We start from the raw sequence: 27,385 nt of genomic DNA on the forward strand, positions 1-27,385 counted from the left end.
AAAAAAATCTATTTGCAGGTTTTTTGCAAAAACATTGATGCAGCGTTAGTTGAGATAGAATCAGATGATGAAAACAAATTTATACAAAACAGTCTGAAAAACATAACATTAAAAGGTAGTATATTATGTTAACATTGTTGATATGAGTGGATATCGGTGTCTTTTTCTGATATGATTTAAACGAACACACCTATACCTTCAATCAAGCGCTCTGGGTAACTATTCCATCATCTTATCAGAGTGATACATCATTGACACGAATCTTATTATGTGTATGAACTAACTCTTGGACTCTGTAATGGACTGTGAGTGATACATCCTGGACGTGAATCTTAATACATATACGAACTAACTCTTGGACTCTGTAATGGACTGTGAGTGATACATCCTGGACGTGAATCTTAATACATATATGAACTAACTCTTGGACTCTGTAATGGACTGTGAGTGATACATCTTTGACGTGAATCTTACTATGTGTATGAACTAACTCTTGGACTCTGTAATTGACTGTGAGTGATACATCCTGGACGTGAATCTTAATACATATATGAACTAACTCTTGGATTCTGATATACTGGAGACAGTGTCATTAACACTTTGAGTTACATTGGAATTACATGTATTATTCGCATCTATATTTTGGGTTAAATTATCTACCTCAGAATTTATAGTTCCAAAGTTCACTTTCAACATATTGGACTTAAAAATTTCTTCTCGTTTAGTAGTCCATTTAACTCTTCTAAGAGTTGGCTTAACACAATTATCACATGACTTATTCACTAATTGAGAATGTAAAGTTATTGAAATTGGATAGTGATCAGATATTGTTGGTTCAAATTGTCCTACACTAAAATTGACAATACTTGGTAAAAATTCAGATGAACATAAACAATAGTCATCAATTGACACACCATTATGATTATACAAAGTGATTTTACCATTTGAATCACCAAGAGTTCTTCCATTCAAGATTCTTAATTGAGATTCTGTGCATAAGTCAAATATTAATTTTCCATAGTTATTAGTTTTTTGGTGTACTTGAGTATTTCAAACTTTGCATACACTATCTGCCACATAATTAGTGGGAAGACAGTTGTCCAAACTGTCATCTACTTCATTTGTTATGAAATCTAACTCTTTACAGTTTATATGTGCATTTAGATCTCCCATAAGGATTACATCCCCTAATATACTATATTTCGCAATATCTGCTTCAAGTTTCTCAAAAAATTGTTTATAAAAATTTGTTCTTTATGTGTAAGATGAGTTTGAAGGAGGAATATATAAAAAACATAAAAATACATTTCTATCAAAACTGAAAAATGTCTTGTCTAGTTTAAACCACATTATATCATCCATTGATTTATCCATCAACTTTACGCTTGATAATATTTCCTTCTTAAAAAATGTAGCTAAACCACCTCTAACTTTATTTGAATCAGATGATCTACAGTTTACATAACATTTATAACCATCATAGTTTAAAATCTCATTGGCGGGGGTATGAGTTTCTGAAAGACCAACAATGTCTGCAGTCATAATATGACAAATATTAGCATCATCTAGTTTACAAACTCTGTTACCACTTATTCTTTTAAATAATCCATTAACATTCCAAGAGTTGATAGATAATTGCTTTGAAACTTTTATACTTTTTTCACTTTCGATCTTTTATATCTGGGCGTCACTGGTGAGTCTCGTGTGGACTAGACGCGTTATTGGCGTATTGAATTTTAAACCTGATGCTTTTTGTTATCTATAAATCATGCTTTTCTTTGTCTAATATGTTCTGCTTTTTATTTGTATTGTAGTCCTGTAATATTTTGTTTTCATTTCAATGTTATATTTAACTGTGCCACTAAAGTGTGAGGTTTGGCATGCCATAAAACCAGGTTCAACCCACCACTGTTATTCCCCTTTAAAAGTGTCCTGTACCAAGTCAGGAAGATGGCCATTGTTATAATATTGTTCGTTTCTGTGTGTGTGTGTTGCATTTTAACGTTGAGTCGTTTGTGTTTTCTCTTATTTTTGAGATAAGACGTGGCACGGTACTTGTCTATCCCTAATTCATATATTTGGTTTTGATGTTATATTTGTTATTCTCGTGGTGTTTTGTCTGTTGCTTGGTCCGTTTCGGTGTTGTGTCGTTGTTCTCCTCTTATATTTAATGCGTTTCCCTCGGTTTTAGTTTGTTACCCCGATTTTGTTTTTTGTCCATGGATTTATGAGTTTTGAACAGCGGTATACTACTGTTGCCTTTATTTATAGACATGATCAAAATTTTATTTGAATTAACCAATCAAAATGCACAGGGGTCGGTGAACTGTAAAACAGATGGAGAGAGAAATTAAAGTGAAAAATAAAATAGAGAAATACTATCACTGTTTAATTATTTTCAAGTCTAAAATCTTACTTGCTTAAATTATTTGCCTTTATCCAGCTTTGATTATAATATGTGAAATTAAATAAAAGTGCTTGCCCTCTACTAGCATACAAGCTGGAAAGTTACTTTAAATGCAAGTATTTTTAAAACTATGATAAAGTGTAAGTATTACAAATGTATTACAAAACTGTCTTTTGTCATCCTTGGCTAAATTTATCCCTAATCTACATACTAATAGTAAATACTGAGAAATATCACTTCTGCAGAAGCTTATGACAATAATAATAATAATAATTAGAACCAATAATGAATTCTTAATATATATATTGAGACATTATAAGAAATCTTCCCTTGTCTTTATCTAGGTTCATCCTCAATAGTCCTTGAATTCTATAAAGGACTGATACTGACTTGCCACGAGATCTCAAGCCATGAGACATTATATCCCTTGTCTTTATCTAGGTCCATCTGCAATAGTCCTTGAATTCTTTGATACTTCAGTGTTTAACTACCTTTCCAACAACTTCATATATGCATTTACTGTCAAGTAATGCCTGAGTAAATACCTGTTTTACTGAAAAGAGAGAACTATATATTCTTCAGACTTGGGTCCTCTTTGGAAGGCACGAACCTAAGACGCCATAGTGGGAGTTTCTGTAGTATTTCAATTGTTTTAATTTTCTTACGAAGTCATCAGATCAGCTGAACATATTTGTTGCTTGAAAGTAACATGATTTATAATAATCAGATTTAAATACTAATCTCGCTGATTCACTAGTTAAATCAAGTAGAAACCCTATATGTAGGCGGATAGTCAACATACCAGGTATTGAGGTCGAAGGTCGTAACTCCAGATCAGTTTCACATTTAATCGCTTTAAGGTTGTTGTCTTGAAGTATACCATGGACTTTTGCCAATATACGGGAATCGGCAGATTTTAGATCCATGAAATTGATTATAAATACAACATTGATATTTAGTTTGCTTTTAATTTACTGATAATAAAATTGATATTAATACAAATAAAAAAAAGTATTCAAAGATCAAATTACAATGTTGAATTGGTAACCTTTTAGAGTAGTGTATTTAAAAGTATCGATATGTTTACCAGGATCGTTTCTAAATTTTCTGGACACGGTAATAAAATTAACGGTACCAATTTTCTTGCACCAGATGCGCAGTTCTTCAGTGATGCTCGTGGCCAAAATATTTGTAATCCAAAGCTTATATAAAAGATGAAGAGCTATAATCCAAAAGGTGCAAAAAGTATAGCCAAATCCGTGAAAGGAATCAGAGCTTTGCATGAGGGAGATACATTCCTTAATTTATAATAATTCTTAATATTTTGTAACAGCAAATTTTAATAACACAAAAAAAATAATCCGTATTTTCATACCAGTAAACGACATCTCCGTATAAATGAGGATATGGTATCCCGTTAGAAATAGGTTTTTACAAGAACAACCTAACTTCAAAACAAAATCTTTATTCATATGGACGAATTTAGTAAAAGTTTTCAGAAATGTATGGTAACAAAATCCCTGTCCTAATAATTTTTACAGTAATACATATAGACCACGGTCGTGAAAATCTAAAATGTCACAACAGACAAGTGCGTAACGAACAGGTAGTGAAATATAAACACCATAAGATTGTGCCCAAGGATCATCACCATAAAAATAGGGAACGGAAAATTGTCCCTTTTATCGTTAATTTTCCCGTGGTATTTCCCGTGTAAAACTGAAATATCTCAATTTAGGAAAAAACACTAATAAGCATTTACATTAGATTTACTCAAAATTAATTCCTTACGGTAAATTTCAGCAGTATTCTTAGAAAATTTTTGTTTATTCAATATAAAAAAGATCAATCCTGATAACGGAAAGTGTTGTTGAATTAATAAATTAAATGCAATTAAGACGGGTGTTTATTAATTTGGTTATAAACTGTGATTCATAACAGAACAAACAAAATAGGTCTTCTAAAAGAGGTGCGCATTTATTGTCCATCGGGTTACCTACATTCTGTCGATAAACTTTATTGCCGACACGTACATAAAAGTTATCTAAGAGAAAATTAACCGCTTCAATTGTCTCATGAAACAACCAATATATCTAGCATTTAGGCCGTTCTTATTAAAGAAGAAGGAAGCTTAAAATGAGTTGCACACAATATATTTGCGTTCATATTCAACCAAATGGCCATTGAATAAAGTAGGAAAACTGTTCTTTGATGAGATTGTGTGGAAGTGTAGTGTAAAGAGTTGAAAAGTCAATAGTAATCAAAGGTACCAGGCTAACAATTTGATACACCAGACGTGCGTTTCATCTACATAAGACTCGTCAGTGACGCCAAACAAGTATAAAGTTGAACATTGAGGATCTAAAATGCCAAAACATGGTAACAGATACGGCTAATATAATATATTCCAGGATAAGAAAATCCTTAGTTTCTTAAATTGTTCGTACTTTTGTTTACAAAACTAAAAGGACCACTAAAAGCACATAGTTTATCTTAATCATCCAAAGAATGTTTTACACCCAAGAAATAGTTGATTCCACCATTTTCATATATTTTGTAACAAAGGTTTCTAGAAGTTTTTTAGTAGTAAGGGAACTAACTAAAAGCTATTTTGTTCGTATGGAATGAAAGTAAGTTGTACATGTCGGACTTGAATCATTTTACAACATACTGGAGTTTTCTGAATATTCATATCAATGTTAGACACTGATTGTATATCTTTATAACTGTATTGTTTATACTCACTCGTTGATACTTGGATTATTGATGCCTTTAAAAACTTTATTTATTATTTTTACCTTGTGAGTAAAATGAAATCAGGGGGGGAAATCTCCAAACCTCTTTTGAAAATAATCACGTACCATAAACCAAATAAGTGTGTTGATCTTAACCGACGGAACATAAAATAGGGTTAGTGTTTAGGGTTAAATAATTTAGTTTTGGAAGTAACGCGTCTTCTGATTAGCTGACGTTATTTTGTTATCAGCCCAGAGACATAATTAAGTCATGTGACCGTGACGTCATCAACATTTTTTCGTGGTTATTATTGTTTAAAATGGAATTTAGAATTAAATTATAAGAAATGACTGTAAAATTGTTTCTGTTCGAAATAACATAAAAAATGTGGTGCACACTGTTAAATAACCCATTATGCGCGTTTTTAAGTGTGCACCAATTTTTTTTATGTTATGTCTTTATAGACAGAAAAACTATTACAGTCATTCCTTAAATACATAACTGGCATACAAACTTGCAAACTTGTAGTTTGGTATGATAACGACATGTAATATGTGTTTTAAATTCTGTTCTGTGCAATTCACTTGCTACATTGAGTTTGTTATAAGAAAGTAATGTCCCTGCATTTACTTCACAGTTCCACCCCATGGCTATTGGATTGGTCTAACAGACATTGAGATAGAAAATGAATGGAAATGGATTGAAAGCGGAAATTCTGCGTCATACGTCAACTGGAATCCTGGTCAACCGGATCTGCGTCAGAGTGAAAACTGTGGAATACTATGGTACAGTACTGGATTTACATGGCATGATGACTTCTGTTCGGACAATTTAGCCTTCTTCATCTGTGAAAAAGAGTACGTATAAATAAAAAAACATAAATTAATTGTTCCCTGCATAAATTCTAGCTTTATTTTAAGAAAAGATATACTGGCATGTTGTATACATCTAATCAGTGATACAACCCTTTATTTTTCTAATCTGCTCCGATCAAGGACAGTAAGTAACCTATATCCTGAATATAACCCGGTCCTCTTGCTGGATATCCTTAAATCGATTATTTTGCTAAAATACTAGAACGTTCATACAGTCGTCGTCGAGACGATAAGCAGGCTGTCTTAAATGTTGGCTCATTGGGAGAAATGGCTTCCTTATGATATATCGCTCCCACATCATGTGCGTTGTTTGTGGAATATTGAATTTAATTCACCAACAAATTGAAAGCAAGTATCAGTAGAAAGATTCTAGATAAAAGAAATAATGTATATCATTCAAAAAGCGTTAGCAGAGAAAAAAAGCTTATTTTCCCCCGCTGTAAAGAATGCTTTGATAGTTCCGTAAAGTTGTCAGGCGGTCAAAATCAAAACAATAAATGATAGTTAATTTTTCACGTTTTCATGAGCTTATTCTTCTTGAAATAGAGGCATTTTAACTTTATGTGGGAACCTTGAGTTCAACGACTACTCATACAAGGTTTGAACTTGATCATCTGTAGGAGATTCAAGTTTCAAATTTCACTCGGCAACCTGTTTTTAATTACCTTGTAAGCCAAATGTCAACACGAAGTTTAAAAATTTGACGTTTCAGCCGTTTCAGCCTGTATTTTACACTGCAATATAAAAAGCTTCTCGCTTCCATTTTTATTTTTGCAACAACAGTCATAATTATGTTTCGTTTAAATGGTGTATATTGTTGTGTATATTTGTTTTCTGCCCCGGCAACCTGTCTATCACTTAAATTAAAATTAAAACACACATTTTTTTCAAAATTCCCTATCATTTTGATATATCTTCTGTTACCCGTATCCGATTTCCTTAGTATAATATCCAAAAAAGCAATGTGGCGTTGATTTCTGGATATGTTGCAAAAAGAAATAAGAATTCCGAACCAAAACCAAAATTCAAATGGAATTTATGTTATATATGGTGTACTAATTAATTATCAGTTTGTGTCGAATAAAAATGTACTTTAATGCAAAAAGAAGAATCAAACCTCATTAGTTATATTAAATACAGAAAACATTGTGCCCCCTCCTTACCAAAAATAGGCGAAAAACACCGGTTTACACCTAAAATGGGGATGCTAAAAAAAATATAAAAAAAATTAAATAATTGAATAGCTAATTGTTATTATTGAAACACGAAGACAATGGTATCGCTCTATCATTTAACGTATAAATAGTAATCACATATAATACACCAGACGAGCGTTTCGTCTTCATAAGACTCATAAGTGACGCTCATCTCAAAATATTTATAAATCCACACAAGTACAAAGTTGAAACGCATTGAGGACGCAAAATTCCAAAAAAAGTGCCAAATACCACTAATATAATCTATGTCTGGGATTAGAAAATGTTAAGTTTCATTTGAAAAAAAAATTCAAAGTTTTTTAAGCAGGAAATTTATTAAAAAAATACAATATAATTGATATTCATCATTTCAACACCGAAGTGGTGGATAAACTGTTTACTGTGGTCAATGTCTATGATGAAATGTTGGTCGTGTCATTTTGGTAAACTTGGGCAATAAAACTTAAAAGTTAATTTGAAGAATAACTTTGTATTGTATACCAGGTATAACTATACATGCTTCGGTTTAATAATTTCCTAAAAAGAAGTATTGTTACCATGTAGAAAATCATCGTATATCTCTTTTAACTGTATCTCAAGCTTTCATATCCTCTCTCCAGCAATGATAGATTTGCAACTCCATAAGAGAAATACAAAGATAACAAAAGAAATATAAAATGTCATTGACCTGTTATTATTTTGCATATGATTTTAAGATTAATCATAACTTTTACCTCCTTTTTAGGAAATCATGTTTTACTATAATTCGTTTATTTTTTAGAAGGGAAGTTTGAAAAGGAACACCACCAAGATACAGAAAAGTGTGTGTTCGTGAACTTGACATTAATTTTCAATAAATAATAAAAGTGTTATTGTTCTATTTTGTGGAGGTTATTAGAATGGGATGTATTTCAAAATAAGAAATTACGTAAATTTAGACACGTTCCATGTAAACTAACTAATCCTTAGAATAAATATTATAAAAGGATCGAAAGTTTATCCTATGAATGCGGCGTTCACACATTGCCAATCATTGCTCCCGTTTGAGATCAGACAGCAATATGACACGAAAAGTAAAAAAGCCGGATAACTATCCTCAATTATCTAGAATGTCATATCATTGTCTGAACGCAGTTGTTTAAGTTCGCAACAGATACCTACGAGTCGGGAATGGTCCGAACAGTTCGGAGAAGCACCCAGACAGTTAGGTAAATGCTGGGGTCACACATTCGCGACCTTTCCCGATTTAAATTTGTCAAAAGACTGATCAAGATCCTGTGAATCGTGGATGAAAATACAAACTAAAATTTAAATCTAAACAAAAATTTAAATTAATCACGACAACAATCAGATATTGTTCAGGAAGCGTCGATATTCAACCGTTTCCAAGCGAATTTATCCCGACAATTCCGTTCTTAATCCGCTTCTAATCCGATTTGTGTCTTTCGTCTGATAAAATTCGATCGAATCTGTAAATACTGCGTCCCGATTTTATCGAATGTTATCCGACAGATATCAGACAGTGAACCGACGCTGAAAAATGGTGGCATACTCGGGATGATCAGGTACTGTCGGAACGTAATCCTATCAAAGTCAGCTCTATCGCATTGTAAACGGTCGTGTCTTTTCTCAGTCGTATTGTATTCAGTAATTGTCGCTGGGACTCTGACGTGGCTATATCATTGCCGAATATCGTATTAATAACAGGGCTATCCAGGAACATTTTTGACAAAGATGGTTCGCAAGATCTGGATGCAATCTGGACTCAATCGGCAAAAAAACAGTAATAAAAACCTGTCTCCAGATCATTCCCGTTCAACAGGACACCATCCACAATACACAGAACATTGTTAGGACTTTGATTCGATACAGCAAAATCTGTCACGCACGATTGTAATCCGACTAGACAAAATCGGCTGAGTCTTCCCCCATGTTCTTCTCTTATATATTTAATGCGTTTCCCTCAGTTTTAGTTTGTAACCCCGATTTCATTTTTTGTCCATGGATTTATGTCTTTTGAACAGTGGTATACTACTGTTGCCTTTATTTACGGGACGGGTGCTTCGCCGAACTATTTGGACCCTTCCCGACCCGTAGGAATCTGTTGCGATCTTAATCGACAATGCTAGAACGTTCCAGATAATTGAGGATAGTAATCCGACTTTTTCACTTTTTGTGTCGTATCGCTGTCTGATCTCAAACGGGAGCAATAATCGGCAATGTGTGAACCCCGCATAACATTTGGGAAAACTCAATCGATTTTGTCTAGTCGGATTACAAGCGTGACTATGTCGTGACAGATTCTGCTTCATCGGAAAAAATCCTTACAATCCTTCTGTGTTTTCTGGACGGTGTCTTGTGGTACGGGAATGATCTGGAGAAAATTTTAATTGCTGTTTTTCTACCTAATGAGTCTAGATTGCATCCAGAGCTTGTCGTTTGCGAACCATCTTCAAGTTTGTCGGGAACGTTCCGGGATAGTCTCGTTATTAATATGATATTCGGCAATAATACCCACGTCAGAGTCCTGATAATTACGAAACACAATGCGGCTGGGTCCAGATAAAGCCGTGTGCAATGGAGAATAAAGACAATAACTGTTTAATGTCTTTAAATATGAGCTGTATTTGTACTCGGCTCGGCTAAAAGCTCGCATACACCTTGTTTCCTAGCCTCGTACAAATACAGCTGATATTTAAAGACACTAAACCGTTAGTGTCTATTGAATTTTAGCTTTAGATGACTGATAATGTTATGGTCTGCTATTTAGACAAAGTTTACAGATACAAATTTGATCATGTTGTGTATATGGGTCCCATATTATGGCACCATATTCCATAGTTGATCGTACTAATGATATATATGCAGTCTTTTTGGCATCTTTTGGGCAGAAGTGTAGATTTCTTCTTAAAAAGCCGAGTGTCGAATAGGCTTTCTTGGCTACATTTGAGATATGCGTGGTCCATTTTATGTCTTCTTATATTTGAAAGCCTAAGTATGGGTTGTGTTTGAATTGTTGTAGTACATGTCCGTCTAGGCTGTACATCATCTGGCTTTTGTTCTTGATGCTAAGTATATAGCACTTCTTTGCATTGAAGCGCATGCCCCAATTTTTTTTTTCTCAACAAACTTTTTTTTCGCCTTCGGTGAAGAACAATATATTTTTTTTGCGGCAAGTCGAAAACAATTTTTTTCTTTCAATGTTAGCATAACATATAGTGATAGCTAAGGGTGAAACAAACATTTTTTTTCTCAGGGTCAAAAACAAATTATTTTTTTCTCCAAAAACTGGAAACAAACTTTTTGTCTCAAAAGAAATCATAGCCCCTCCCCCCCCCCGAAAATAAAATGGTTGCTGCCTTAATGTGACAGAGGAAGAGAAGGTGTCCTAGTACTGTACCTGGTGTTACACCGGAGTCAACTGAAGATTCTTCTGCTTCCTCCCCATCTACGACTGCTGTTATTTTCTTTGGGTTAGGAACATCTCCAACCATTTGTTTAGTGGTTCTCTTATACCGTATTCGTTCATTTTGTGTAGCAGTTTGTAGTGTGGCACAGTGTCAAATGCAGGAGGATTTGTTTTGATCGGTTATGTATCTTTGTAAACTAAGGGGACAGATTATTCATTTTCTGCACTATTGAAGCAAGATTTTTCATTTTCATTAAAGCGAGGGACTGATTATTCATTTTCACAACTATATTTATGATATTCGAAAACCTTCAATTTTTAAATGATTTGTTTAAATTATAAATAATACATGTAAAGTCAAGTCATGATTTTATGTACCATTTAAACAGAATTAATCATCATCCTCAGAAGAAATGAATCTTTTATATTCCCCACTGCATATACATGTATTGCATACATACATAGTAGCCTCTTTTAAAACAGGAACTTGTATGTACACTATACATCTTAAAATTTTAAAATGGATAAAAATAATATCTTGTCAGTTGTTTAAATTTCTCTTAATAAAGGAAAGTGAAAGGATCTATTAATCCGTATTAGTAATGGGTTAAATTTATGGACTAGTATATGGTTTCATAATTAAATTATATATATATGTACTTAAAATCTAAAATGGTAAAAGATACGAATAAAAAAAAAAGAAACTTGTAAAAATTTGTTTTAAGTAAAACAGTAGAGTTTGTCAATACAATTTGGGTCTACAATATTATTTACAGGGGTAATTAATATTCATATGCTCTAGTTATGGTTTAACTATGAAGTACTTAGCTATATCACCTAGTATTTAATTAAGTATATATACATAGTAGTATAATACTTTTTATATGTTACATTCCCACGACTGACAGCCACTTGCAAGTTAAGCTCAGAACTCAACTGATTGTTCATTTGCTTTCCAAAAGTTGGGTTCTTTTAGCATACAATGCATAGATCCAGTTTTTTTCAGATTCGTTCTAAATCTCTCTGCTGAGACACAGTTATAAGGTCGTTCCTAGAACAGTCAACCAAGAATTCGAGAAGATCCTCATCAGAATTAATTATACTGCAATAGGGAATTTGATTATCCTCTAGTAGGGATTTTAGTCTATTGTGATGAATTTTTCTCACACAATTCAGACTTTCACACTTGATTAGAAAATGTTTATAATCCTCAGGTCCTACCATGCACAATATGCATTCTGCAGATTTTGTTTCGTCAAATCGGTTGGTAATACTTTGGGTTTTGTAAGTTCCTGTAAGTATCCTGGATTGCATTATCCCTTTGCTAACATCTCTTTTATGATCTCTGACACTGCTCCAACAGAAGTTTGGTTAAGTTAAGTTCCAGTTGTTAACTTCCATATATTTGAGTGTTGATTTGCTTCTAGCAGTTTCGGTCCATCTATTTTTCCAGGTTTTGTCTATGACATCATGAGTCAATCTTTTCCAATTTTTCTCTGGATTTAGTATAATCTCATGTGCGGATGGAAGATCATAAGATTTGAGAGTTTTGTCCATATTTATGTACCAACTATTTGATTTATCATCTTTTGTAGCTAGCTGTCTAATTCCAATTTTACACTCGATTGAGTTGGGATCTTTTGATATTCTTAGAAATAGGTAAATGACAGCTTTATGTACGAGTTGCTCAATAGATTCGGCTCCGAGCAAGATATAGATAGCAGCATCTGCAGTTCTTTGTGGTAAGGATAGAATTTGCTTAAATGTTTTTTTCTGAAAAGCTTCTAATTTTTGGATATCAGTTTTAGTAATGTTGAGAATTTCAATTCCATAGAGCATTCTTGGTATAACGTAAGTCCGCCATAGTTTATACGATAATAGAGAATTTATACCATTTATTCCATGTAATCCAGCACCTAATAGTGAATACATTGTAGCTCTTGCAGCAGAGATTCTTTTCTCTACATTTGGATTATTTTTCTCTTGTCTTCCAATTCCTAAATGTTTTTTTTTGCTTTTCGTCTATTTTTTCATTAAAAAGTTGAAGATTTATATCTTTATTCTTCTTGTTAATCATTAGAAGTTCAGTTGTTTTGCTGTTTGAAAGCATTTGACTGTCTCCCCCATGACTTACTGCTACTGAAACTAAAAGCTTATGGTCTATCCAAATCCTCACTTTATATGTTATATAGTTATTTAACAAAAAGAAAACAATGTGTGAAAGTAAACCAAAATTTAAGTGGTATGCTTGACATATTTAAAGGGGTACCACAAGGTTCTATCATTGGACCCATCCTATTTAAATTTTTATTAACGATTTGTTCTTTTTTGTAAAAAAATGTTCTTTATATAACTATGCTGATGACAATACTTTGTCAAAGTCTGGAAATTCCTTACAAGATGTAATTTCTGATCTTGAGGAAGACAGCAATTATTTAATACAGTCACTGTGGTTTTCTTCCAATAAAATGCAGGCCAACCCAGAGAAATTTCAAGCTATCTCTCTTGGCAAAAAAACACACGATAAAAAGATTGTGTTTGATTTGAATGGTATTTCTATATCATGTGAGGATGAGGTGAAACTACTTGGAGTTACGATTGATTTTAAATTAAACTTTATTTACACATTTCAAATATTTGTAAAAAGGCTGCAAGGCAAATAAATGTTTTGAAAAGAATTGGGAAACATCTAAACAAATTGAGTAAGCTTACAATTTACTACTCTTTTATTATGTCTAATTTTAGTTACTGCCCTTTGACTTGGCAAAATACCAGAAAAATAGAAAAAATACAAGAACGAGCGCTTCGATTTATTTATGAAGACCATCTGAGCACATACGAAACACTCCTGCAGATTTCGATCCTTCCATCATTAAAAACTCGTAGAATGCGCTCAATTGCCTTGGAGACCTTTAAATAATTAATAAAAAATGCCCTTTATTTATTCAAGATTTAGTTGTAATAAAAAACAATTCATATAATTTCAGGTATGTAAACAATGCTGAGGTACCTAGACCTAGAACCTCCAGTTATGGTAAAAGATCTTTTAGATTTGAGGCAGCACAAGTATGGAACTCAGTTCCTAATGAGGCTAGACTCATGACTTCTTTTGGCCAGTTTAGGAATTACATAAATTCCTGGTGTGGGGGTCAAAAATGCTTCTGTAGTTCATGTCGTTTCCACCCAGTGCTATCTCAAAGCTGAAATTTCTCTCTTTCTTTTTATAATGGCCTTTTGCTCTGCTTTTTATGCATTTTTATTTAATATATCTGCCATTAAATGCTAGTGCTTATTTTTATTTATTTATTTGTTTGTATGCTTTTAGTTTGTTATATTTTATGATCTTCAAATGATTTGCTGATTCCCCCGTTTCAATGCACATAGAGGCGCTTGCCACATGAGCTTTGACTCTGGAGGCTTAAATCAAATAGAAGTTTGCTTTCATTATTTTGCATGTTTTATTTGGTAGTATTTGCATGATGCTGCATGATTTTTTATGTGATAGTCGGTTAAAGAGCTCACCAGAGCTCATGTTTTCTCGGTTATTATGTATATATATGCCGACTCTAAATAAAATTTACTTACTTACTTACGTTTATCTTTACCCGATCGTTTTTGGTACAGTTTTCAATGATGCGGAGTTGGATTGAGGCATCATATTCTGAGCCAGCACATAGCATTATGTCATCTGCGCACGTTGGGCAACCCACATAATTGGTTCCAATTTTAATTCCTATGTTTGTGGATTCAAGAGTATCACGGATATTTTTATTATAGGCCTTGTAAAAAGTGGCAGAGAGAATTCCTCCTTGTTTGACTCCCTGCTCATTTACAAATGTTTCCGAGATGTATCCTTGATATTTAACTTGTGTAGTTGTCTTGTTATATAGTTCCTTAATTAGTAACCATGCAGCTCCATTAATTCCTTGATGATATAATTTCCAAAATAGGTGTATATGGTCTACCACGTCAAATGCTTTTTCTGCATCCAGAGTTATTAGAACGAGACACTCGTTTTTATCTTTGGCTTCATTAATTGCTTCAGAGATGAGAAGAGCAATATTAATAGAGGATGCACCTTTAGTGAAACCTTTCTGAAGCTTGTTTTTATTATTATTATTATTATTATTATTATTATTATTATTATTATTATTATTATTATTATTATTATTATTATTATTATTATTATTATTATTTTATTATTATTATTATTATTATTTCCGCAAATATAGGTAAATTGGGGCGGGTTGATAAGAATGGGACGATTTTTTAAAAAGAGGGGCGAGTTTGTGAAAAAGCGGAGCTGGTGTGGGTCGATTTTTCAGTGGGGCGAGTTGGGCACAGCTTACTATATAAAAACATGGCGAAGAATCAACACATCCAACAGAATGAAGGCCCGCTGGTCAATAATTTCGAAGTACCGTCTTGGTGTGTAACTAATAGCGTATTTGAAATTGCGACTGCAACATATGTTATTCATTATTTATGCATATAAATTTAATTTTGACAGTGCACAACATAAAAAGGCCAAACCGAGTGTCTTTAATTCACTGTCTCGGGCATTTGCCATTTCTCTTTGTAATTATATACTGTTTTTCAATTACACCACTTTTTCTGATATGATTATGTTTTGTCTGAAATGTGAAGTTACTCATTACCATTTGACAATATATAGTTGTGTTAAGCATGTTAAATGTTTACACAATATACATGTGCTACTCTGCACAAACAAACCGTAAAACCACAGGAATCGGAAGTTCTATCAATAAAATTCTGTAAATAATAAGGTTGACTATCAATAGAGCTTCTCGTAGACAGTCAACCTCATTACGAGAAGCTCTATTGATAGTCGAACTTATTATTTACAGAATTTTATTGATCCAGAACTTCTGCTTCCTGTGGTAAAACTGAGAAAATACATCTACCTACCTGTTTGGTCTACAACTGGGGCTTGCATCATAGTGTAGTGACTTAAGTATACTAATAGATATATATGACTTACCGAAGAGTTTGGCTGAGTACTCTTAGGTTGAGAGTTTCAAGGGTCTGTGTACAGCACCGAATGTCAGGCTCCTACGATCAGGGAACACGTCTGTCATCTATATTAACTTTAGATAAGGGAACCCCGACCATTCGGAACTCTCTTGACTAATACATATGGTGTTTGATTGTATGTAACCAGCGTACTTTACAATAGATGCATTTAGTCTGGAATATGTCAACTGGAATGCATGGTAGACTACATGTTCAAGTCAAAAGTCGCCCAGGTAACACTATATGTAACAATTTGATCTTAAGTACATGGACATCATTATGTTGACCTAGTCCAAATAATTATCACGTCTTGAAAGGCTATTATAAATTTTTTCAAAGTAAGACGTCAAAGAAAAAAATTATAATAGCCTTTCAAGTTGTTATAATTATTTGGACTATGTTGAACATGTGCTTTTATAGACTTAAATAAGGTTACTGCATCCCAAACTGTGGAACATGTAAACAATTGTAGTTTTGATCAAATGCAATCATAGGATTGAACGTTGATTTCATTTTAGACTTGTTTATCTATAACAGTCAGGGGTGCTACTTAAACAAGTGATTTCATTATAACCTATTTCAGTGATTTGATAAATTCAGTTATCACCTATTTAAGTGATTTTGGTGTTTCCTTTGATTTTCAAATGCTAATTTCATTGATTTTCCATATTTTCACAAACTTTTCTATAATTTTCCTACATAGATCAGTTATCCCTTTTTCTATGGATATTAACTTCGCCAGTGAGTTTGGGCAGTAAGTTAGTGCGCTAAAGCTTTTAAAAGTACCCTTGGGAATTGTTCTGTAATCAAATATTCATTAACTACTCTGACTATCAGACAAAGGTCAACAATATTAGGTAACCTGATTGGTTTTCTTTAGAGTTAGAATGATATACTTCAAGGTTATGTCCTGATCTACAAATTATTCCAGAAAATGCATATTTTCAATAAATTGTAAAAACTGACAGGCTTATCAAGCAAAAGACAATTTCTAGATGTACATAGTTGTTTTTTCAATGGAATTCTTGTCTTTTTAACAATAAAAAAATCCAGCTTGTGCAGTCAGGGATATAACTCTATAGGGTTATTACAGAAAAATAACATACATTTGTTATTGTGAACTAAAAATTCAAAGAATAGTGATAACATATGTATGTTACATGTTTAAAACTTTAAAAGGGACAATATACAACATTAGTTTAGTTAAAATGTATAAAAGTTCTATTGATATTACTTTTGTCTATATCAGGGTTCTCGTTAAGACGCGTATACGCGTCCTGGACGCATGAAAATCGAGCTGGACGCGTCATTTTTGAAACCCGTGAGTCCCTGGGACGCGTCCTGATTGTATCCCCTGAGTCCCAGAAACATCGTTTTGCCTAGAAGATTAATGATATGACATTGTTTTGACAAGAAACTAAACCGGAAGTCGATGTCAAAACATCGATGTGATGCGTAGATCAATATTTTTGACAGCTGATAGATTTATAATTTACATAATTTACATTGTCTGCATGGTTGAACAAGCCAATGAACGGCGATCATGAGACATTTCTCAAATTGAAAAGTAAAAATTCTTTGCAAACTATATTTATTAAATACAAATGCATGACTGTACCTTAAATGAAGTGAATATTAATCCAAACTAAATTATGAAAAGCAGAATAATCCAGAAAATAAATGAATTGCTTGACCACATGGTTTGTTTTGTTTACAAATATGTCACATGATCATTTTAGGCGGGAAAAATACTTGGGGAAACACCTAAGTAACAGACAACTGTGTCTGGATATTTATAGACATTAAAAATAAACAGATGATATGGTTGTGCCATGAAAGTAGTAAAACTTGGTGTATAAATTCAATCTACACTAATTTAATTGGGAAAAGGGGTTTGAGGGGAAGGGGTTAATTTGTAAATTTTTTTTTTTTTTAATTTTAATAAATTGTGGTCACTAAAAATGACAAGACAAATTCTTTAACTGGGTTTATTATTGAATAGTCCATTCATATAAAAAAACAAAAAACAAACTAAAACCCTACCTATCGCCCTGATCTTTTTAAGAGAACTCTGGCTTTGGCAAACCAATTTTTTTTTCAATGTGGCCCCACATCAAGGATATGATATAGACCCAGAAAGAAGTCTGTTACATGTATATTTTGAACAATAACTATTAAGAGGTCATATTTTTTATTGATTTAATAAAATCTACCAACCCGACACGCATGGTTTAAGTTGTATTTCGTCAAATTTCATTATTTTATGACACAAAAAAAATACATTGCATCCTGGACTCATCAAAATCTTTTGGGACTCACCATTTCTAAAAGTGATGAGTCCCAGGACTCACCATGAAAAATTCCTAGTGAGAACCCTGGTCTATATGTATACTTAACTATTGAAAGATATAACAGTTCATAGTTTGCCAATTTTGAATAGTACACCCATATGTTATTACAGAAAAAATATGCCTGTAATAACTATAGGGTGTTATCACAGCTTCTCTATATCACTTCAAAGCATTTGCTCAGACATACATCATGCTTAATTACAATGTTTTTTAATTTATTGTAAGAAATAATGACCAGAGCATGTAATGAGGTTCTGCGCAATTTTCTCAGTAATTCCCAAGTGTTTTATATAATAAGTTACATTCCTTTAATAACCTAGCCTTGTTATCACGGCTAAGTTTATTCTTTAATAGCCTCGTCTCATTGATTTACCATAATTAATCAAAAATGAATTAATTCAATTAAAAAATTAGTTATCAAGGCTATATATATATATGCATTTAGTTTCTGCGCAAAGTCTCAAGAGTTCCCTAGAGCCCACTACAAATGAAATAATTTTACAAATAACAAACATATATTATTACAGATTTAGAAAATTTAAAAAATAAAGAGTAGTCAACTCATGAAAGTATCTGTAATAACACACACAAGTTATTTTCTGTAATAACCCTATAGAGTTATATCTTTGACTGTTGTGAGAAAAATATCAAGAAAAAGTTATAAACACTTATTGAAGTGATCTTCTCAAATTACTTGTTTCAGTGATTTTAAAAAGTCTGTGTCTATTTATAGATTTTTTTTTAATATTTCACAGCCAAAATCACTTGAAGAAGTGATTCTGAAATCGCTGGTTTAAGTAGCACCCCTGACTGTATAATACTAAAATAATGAAGTTCAATTTGTCAGCCGTCATCAGGTAAAAAACGACAAACCAAAGAATTCAACTTTATATATAGCAAATATAGGACAATGATGTAGACTAAAAATTACACCACTCCAGGCCCTTTTGTTTTCCACATATTTAATATTGCCAATAATCATGATAATTAACAAGTTCCAGTTCGAATCCGATACCGATACCAATATATAATATTCACCTGTTACCTTTTACCTTATCTGAACGTTCTGCATCTGACAGGCGCACTACCAAATGGTATATTAAGGATTCTGCTATAAACACAGGTCAAACTCACAGGGAATACTAAAATAATGAGGTCCGATATATCAGCCGTCATCGGGTAAAAACGACAAATCAAAGAATTCAAGAGGGGTGTAAAGGGGGGTATCTGCATGGAATGGAAATAAAATTGCCATTTCACAATGAACGAACAATTAAGAATTTCTTGCAGGTTGATCTTTTTACTGATTTCACAAAACACAGTGATTAACAAACCTTTTTCTAGGCTGCAAGTGAAATAAAAATGGCAAAACATGTTGCACCAAAACAATCCTTTACCAACCTCGTTCAACAATTATTTTGCCTTCCTACTACATGTACTGTTTCGAACCTTAATATCACTGAAGTGACATTAATTATCAAATCTGGATATATGGTGTATAAATTTTTGTTATGTTTCGGTATACAATCTTTTCTGCAAGTTTATCTTTTTCTGTTTGGTATTAAATTTTTAAGAGGGTGGTAAAGTGTTATTTTCATGCAACGATTCATACAGCCAAAAATAATTATAATGGTCAATTATGCACACCTGATGTTGATTATAAGAGAATAACAACTCATAACACCTCATGTTGATTATAAGAGAATCACAACTCATAACACCTGATATTGATTATAAGAGAATCACAACTCATAACACCTGATGTTGATTATAAGAGAATCACAACTCATAACACCTGATGTTGATTATAAGAGAATCACAACTCATAACACCTGATGTTGATTATAAGAGAATCACAACTCATAACACCTGATGTTGATTATAAGAGAATCACAACTCATAACACCTGATGTTGATTATAAGAGAATCACAACTCATAACACCTGATGTTGATTATAAGAGAATCACAACTCATAACACCTGATGTTGATTATAAGAGAATCACAACTCATAACACCTGATGTTGATTATAAGAGAATCACAACTCATAACACCTGATGTTGATTATAAGGGAATCACAACTCATAACACCTGCTGTTGGTTATAAGAGAATCACAACTCATAAGACCTGATGTTGATTATAAGAGAATCAAAACTCATAACACCTGATGTTGATTATAAGAGACTCATAACACCATGAACACCTGATGTTGATTATAAGAGAATCACAACTCATAACACCTGCTGTTGATTATAAGAGACTCACAACTCATAACACCTGATGCTGATTATAAGAGAATCACAACTCATAACACCTGCTGTTGATTATAAGAGAATCACAACTCATACATGTCATAACACCTGATGTTGATTATAAGAGAATCACAACTCATAACACCTGATATTGATTATAAGAGAATCACAACTCATAACACCTGATGTTGATTATAAGAGAATCACAACTCATAACACCTGCTGTAAATGATAATCAGCTGAGGGTCATACACCTTATCATGCATGAAGACGGGCAGAATTTTTGTATTTCATCAAAATAATACGACAACAAAGGCATGGACTTTCAAAAAGGGCACAGGGCTGCAGTCAGGGGTACTACTTTTTCAAATAATTTTTATTTATTTGGAAGAAGTAAAAAAAAGTATACTGAGATCGACGTCTGGTCTCTAATCATCTTCGTTCCCAAAATCTAACGTCACAATAAAATATCTTTCCAACTCAACGGCTTATCATTTTCTAATTGAATACCTATCTAATCCGACAACGTCCATTTTTTTTGCTTCTCTAATCGACATCCAATTTTTAGCTTCTCTAATAAACATCCCCTTTGAAAACACAGAATACAAAATTGACCAGAACCAACCACAGCTGAAACCTTTAGACCTTTAAACATATTATGTGTGACAAATAGCATGAATAGGATCTATTTAAAAAAAATTTGTCATTTTGGACTTAAATGCAATTTTATTTTTTGCGATATTGTGAAAAATCCTGTAAACATGGTAAACATGGTATAATCCCTAAAAAAAAAAAAAAATGCGAGTTCAAATTAAAGGGAGTCACATTTTTTTGCAATAATAAAAGCATCGCAATAATTTCTGAATTTACTGCAATGTTTCTGATAGTTAGCTTTTGTTGTAAATTTGAAATTTTAAAATAAAAAGTAATACAGTCCTAATTTTGAAATTAAAAGTAATACAGCCCTAATTTTAGAGAAAATGTTCCATTATCTGTTTTCACAGAGGTCTCATATATTCATGATATTTGGAGGAATATTAATTTTCTTATGATTCACTAATTATATCATGTATATGACATCTCTTGCTAAATTCAGAATCATGATAAATAAATAGATAAATAGATATAATTTGCTGATTAACATGACATGTATGGGATATACAATTTGCTGATTAACATGACATGTATGGGATATACAATTTGCTGATTAACATGACATGTATGGGATATACAATTTGCTGATTAACATGACATGTATGGGATATACTTTTAGGGCAGGTAAACCACCACCAGGCCTCCATTTGGATGTTGTCAAAGAAAACAAAATGGTTCAGGTAAGCTAGATTTTACTATTATGAACTAAAAAGAATAAAAAAATACTCCTTAATTTTAAGGACATGAAGGATGAGTGCATTAAAGTTTGTCATCACTCCAGATTATTATCATAACCCTAACCCATGCATGCCATGTAACCCTAACCCTATATAGATATCCAAATTTTATATGCTGAAACTTCAGGAATAAAATAGAAAGGCAGTGCCTCAATGCCATTCATGGTCAAAATGATGGTATCAGGTAATAGACATTTTGTATCTATATACTTGGGGACGTAATTATAACTATGTCACCATTGTAATCCAGATAAGAGGAATTTTATCTCCATGATCTCCTTCTTGGTAATATACTGTGTTTTATATTGTAATTCATTGACATTGCAAAGTAAGGAATCAAACAGCCTTATTTTTAAGTTGTCAAATTTACTACTTATCACGTGGATACTCATCTTGATAGTAGGGCCACAATGAAAAATATTTCAGGTAGGCAAATCTGATGTGCCAAATATTGTTTTATATGATATTTGATTTCACAGTGAAATTAACATTGAGCCTATAGGGAAGGGTTTTGCAATACAGACAACAGTATAAAAAAACTCTGCCATTTTCACATACTGCTTTACATTTCGTTAAATCAGAAGATGAAAATTAATTTGAATATTTATTATCATGATTATGTGCTAAATGAGTAGTTATTGTTGCAATCAAAAATTTGAATTGAGATTATTTTTGGAATAAGGGAAAGGGGAGGAGAAAAAAAGGGGGTGGGTTACAAATTTGCTTATTTCAGATTTCAGAAATTAAAAAGAAAATATCTTCAAATATTTTTGTTGAGGGGATTAATATTCAACATAATAGTGTATTTCTCAAAAGCAAAAACAAAATAAGTTCATTAGACCACATTCACTCTGTGTCAACTTTTTAATCACAATCCAAATTCAGAGCTGTATCAAGCTTTAATGTTGTGTCCATCATGTCCATACTTGCCCAAACTGTTCAGGGTTTGACCTCTGCAGTCTTATAAAGCTTTGCCCTGCGAATCATCTGTTGTTTTTTTTTATCTAAATTGCCAACATTAATATTTAAAAGCACATGAAAATCACAGGTATATGTAGTGGATGGTAATTTAAATGTGCATGTCCATGCAACAGAGATGGGTCCGATTACTTTCAATGTAATTGATTAAATTACAATTACTTTGTCATTTGTACGATTAAATTAAATTAAAAAATGCTATAGTTATATATTAAATGTTTATTCATTCACATCATGCAATTTTTTTTTTCATTGTAATCAGACAGTCAGGGGTACTACTTATACAAGTGTATTTTATTTACTTGAAGAAGTAAAAAAAAATACACACATATAAGTAAATTTGTAGGATACTTATACAAGTGAATTTTATTTACTTGTATAGGTAAAAAAAAAATTGGCTTAGTTATGTCCCTTAGGCATTCAGAATTTTTTACTTGTATAAGTAAAAAAATCATCCTTTCTTCTTTTCTTGAATTCTTAAGATTTCTTTGCTCTAATAGAATTTTAAATTGTGTACCCTTTACAGATGTCTTTAATAATCATTTAAGTGTAATTTCATGGACAATGAAAGTCCCATTTGTTTGTTATCTTCTTAACACTGCTCATTTACAAGCCCAAAAGGAGCAATTTTTGAAGGCCTTGCGCAAATATACAAGATCTTTGCTCAATCAGTTTCTTTGATGAATTAATGAGATGAAACATTGATCTTTAATGAAAAAATTTGAGCTAACTCCAATATAAAGAAAAGTATTACTTGAATATAAGTTATTATCAAATATATATGTATATTTGTACATCTTTAAATTGTGAATATATGTACAATATCTTTTATTAAGGCCAGAAACATATAATTGTATTATGTCTCTTCTTAGGCTATTTATGACTTTTCAATACTGTAACAGTTTATTTTTACTGAAGTATACAAACCAATTTTCATGTTTTATAAAAAAAAAAGTAAACCAAACTATCTTATTAAAGATGTTCAATATAAATTGAATAATAACATAAAGTTTCCTTTATTGACCATAAATACAGTTTAAATATTTTTCAATGTAATCAGAATGTAATCATAAAGTAATCAGGATTACAGGGTATTTTGAAAAGTAATTGATTAAATTAAATTACATGTAATCAGATTTTTGGCTGATTAATGATTACAATGATTACTTGAAAAATTGTAATCAATTACAGCTGATTAACGATTACAATTACAATTACCCCAACTCTGCCATGCAACAATACATGTTGGTCACTGTGATCTGTTTGTTGATATGAGATATATTTGATATTAAAGCACTAGAACAGAAAGTGTCCTTACAGTGGTGTGAGGTTCATTTTAACATGGGTGCAATATTAATATGAGTTTTATCAGCATGGTGCTTGGAAGATACAGTATTGTGTTATTACAGCTTCAGACATACAGTATTGATATTAGTATATTTTAATTAAATTAAGAGGTTAATGTAGTCATTTATTTCACCTTTTGCCTTTTTGTTGTAGAAATTAATGATAGACACCAAGAAATGTTACTTCTTTGGGAGAAATAAACAGATGTGTGATTTCTGTATCGACCATCAGTCTTGTTCACGTGTACATGCAGCTTTAGTGTGGCATAAACATTTATCAAGACCCTTTATATTGGATCTAGGCAGTAGTGAGTATATGATAAAATTGAGAATGGAAATGGGAATGTGTCAAAGAGACAACAACTCGACCACATGTTTACTATAGGTTATAACCCTTTATATTGGATCTACTGAGAAGTGAATATATTGAATAAAATTAAGGATTGATTGATTGATTGTGGGTTTTTTATCATCCAGTGACAAATACTTCATGCATATTCAGGACTCATACATGAATATTGCCTATTGGGAGATGTGGTATGCTTGCATTGTCAAGGAGATAACTTTCCATCAAATGAATCATTGTTAAACAGGGACTTAACTAAACAGTTGCCCAATACCCCAACGAGACCAGATTTTTCGGCTGGGCGAATATATATTTATCCTCCTGATTAACATGATTACCCAGCTGGCGACCGATTAATATTTTGCCTTGATTCCAATGTCTATCCTTTCCCGCATTATATAAACAAAAAATGTTCTCAAAGGGAAACCTGATTGGGCTTAAATTTTAATATTGTTTGTTTACCCTTTACCGACCGACCCTATAAATTCGTTCCTCCTGAAAATCTTTTATCTGTATTTACCAGCAAGATTTTACTTTATATTATTTTTCGTTCCTACCAAAAATCTTATATTTGTATTTCCCGCTCAAAACTTTTTTAACCGGAATCCTTGGCTTTTATCTTCACCGTATAAGGTTTAGTCCGTTTGGTATCACCATGATCACGTGAGCGTTTGACATGAACACTTGCATTTAGAGTTTCAAAGCATTTGTTTTGAAATCAATGTTGAAAGCTTTTGAATCATGATATGACGAACGTTACTCTGTCTTTATATAAGCTACGAACAGTTCCGCAGCTATCTTTATACTTGAAAAGCAGGGTTCATTTAAAAAAAAGTCCGTCCAATACAAAATTATCATTGTGTGTATAAACTATTTTGTAAACAGACGTTGTATCCATGTAGGGATGGCCTATGCCTTTGGTGATCCATTGATCGGGATGATTATTTTAAGTGGGTCTCATTGGGTCTAAGCGTGACGTGGGATTGCTGATTGTTTGTAAGCATGACATGTGAAATGCCAATTATTCTGCTGTGAAAACAGGAAATGAAGTCTAGCGGGACACGGGAAAATACAAAAAAAAATGAGAATTGCTTTACTAACGTACATACATGTAGTGTAAGTGGGATATGGGAATCTGACAAAACAGAAAGCGGGATCCGGGATCAGAACCCCCCAATGAGACCACCTTTTAATGATGCCTTCGACCAGCATTGATATATTATCTATATCTGACATGAACCAAAGGTCTTTAAAGTGGAGAATATTTGGCAGTAAAATCGCCAACTTTTTCCATACAGATCAATTATAAATGCGATGTAAAATACAATGTACATGACAATTGAGTTTCAAGTCTCATAGAATTTTTATTGGAAACATAGGCCCACATGAAAATTTAAACATTCTAGGGACTGTTTCCACTAGTAATGTATGTCTGCCCGGACATATTTTACCAGGACAGAGTTATCTCTTTCAGGAAACCTTTAGGTCTAGGTAAGCGTACAAGATATGTTGGTACAGAATATTAGTGCAAGTTAAAACTCGTAAAAGTTCCAGGCATGTAAACGTTGAAAATATGCTGCACAGCCATATATTTTGATATTTGAAAACAAAATAGTAGCGCTTATGAATTCACATTCTACATATTTTTTTTTCAAAACTTCCTGGGACTATAAGTAAACTTATTAGCAAAAGCATGTTTAAACAAAAGCAAAACAGACAAAAAAGCCATCATGCAGGTCTTGTATCTATAAAATAAAATATTATACCTACCTACCTTTTAAAGTTTCTCTGATTAAGTCATTATTTATTAGTGTTTTCGTTAAGCTGTTAAATCGGAATTGCTTCAGAGATACATTCTAGTTGTTCAGGGAGTCATTACAAGTCCGTTTTTGACAAAAACTTGTTTACACAACTTGTTCTTCAATGAAAAAACAAACTTCAAAATCTCATAAATACATTTTTAGCTCAAGTGAGCTTTTCTCATCACTTGTTGTCCGTCGTCATCGTCCTCGTAAACTTTTACAAAAATCTTCTCCTCTAAAACTACTGGGACAAATTTAACCAAACATGGCCACAATCATCATTGGGGTATCTTGTTTAAAAAATGTGTCTGGTGACCCGGCCAACCAACCTGATGTTGGGTTGCTGCCCCTAAATTGGTAATTTTAAGGAAATTTTACTATTTTTGGTTATCATCTTGAATATTATTATAGATGGAGATAAACTGTAAACAGCAATAATGTTCAGCAAAATAAGATTTACATTTTTCGTAAATATCCATGATCTTTTACAAAAATCTTCTCCTCTGAAACTACTGGGCCAAATTAATCCAAACTGGGCCACAATTATCATTGATGTATTTAGTTTAAAGTTTGTGTTTAAAATTACCTGGCCAACCATGCAAGATGGTCGCCATGGCTAAAAATAGAACATAGGGGTAAAATGCAGTTTTTGGCTTATAACTCAAACACCAAAGCATTCAGAGAAAATCTGACATGGGGTAAAATTGTTTATCAGGTCAAGATCTATCTGCCCTGAAATTTTGAGATGAATCAGCCAACCCATTGTTGGGTTGCTGCCCATAAATTGGTAATTTTAAGGAAATTTTACTGTTTTTGGTTATTATCTTGAATATTATTATAGATGGAGATAAACTGTAAACAGCAATAATGTACAGCAATTTAAGACTAAAAAATAAGTCAAATGACAAATGGTCAATTGACCCCCTAAGAAGGAATTGTCCTTTACAATCAATTTTTAAAACAATTTTCATAAAATTTGTAAATTTGTACTAACATTTTCCACTGAAACTACACGGACAAGTTCATTATAGAGAGAGATAATTGTAAGCAGCAAGAATGTTCAGTAAAGTAAGATGTACAAACACATCACAATCACCTAAACACAATTTTGTCATGAACTGTCTGCTTCCTTTGTTTAATTCACATATACCAAGGTGAGCGACACAGGCTCTTTAGAGCCTCTAGTTTCTAATTCCACTGAATTCATTATGGTGTTTTACATAGTGAATATAGATCCTTGGGGCCTCTTTTTTCTGATTCC

The 27,385-nt window shown here is 32.5% G+C and overlaps 1 protein-coding gene and 1 long non-coding RNA gene across 2 annotated transcripts in view; both read left to right on the forward strand.

Moving 5' to 3' along the window:
• Positions 1-17: 17 nt before the first annotated feature.
• On the forward strand, positions 18-8,084 carry LOC134711843 (uncharacterized). Its single transcript, XR_010106242.1, has 3 exons — positions 18-115; positions 5,781-6,000; positions 7,996-8,084. It is a non-coding gene; the product is annotated as an uncharacterized LOC134711843 (long non-coding RNA).
• Positions 8,085-14,940: 6,856 nt separating this feature from the next.
• Positions 14,941-27,385, forward strand: part of LOC134698518 (nuclear inhibitor of protein phosphatase 1-like) — a 30,375-nt gene continuing 17,930 nt past the window's right edge. The window contains exons 1-3 of the mRNA XM_063560499.1: positions 14,941-15,051; positions 21,535-21,595; positions 24,131-24,284. Coding sequence (XP_063416569.1) covers positions 14,984-15,051; positions 21,535-21,595; positions 24,131-24,284 — 283 coding nt within the window. The 5' untranslated portion in view covers positions 14,941-14,983. The remainder of the gene's footprint in view (positions 15,052-21,534; positions 21,596-24,130; positions 24,285-27,385) is intronic.

Source organism: Mytilus trossulus, chromosome 1, assembly GCF_036588685.1.
Source record: "Mytilus trossulus isolate FHL-02 chromosome 1, PNRI_Mtr1.1.1.hap1, whole genome shotgun sequence".
Classification (NCBI taxonomy): domain Eukaryota; kingdom Metazoa; phylum Mollusca; class Bivalvia; order Mytilida; family Mytilidae; genus Mytilus; species Mytilus trossulus.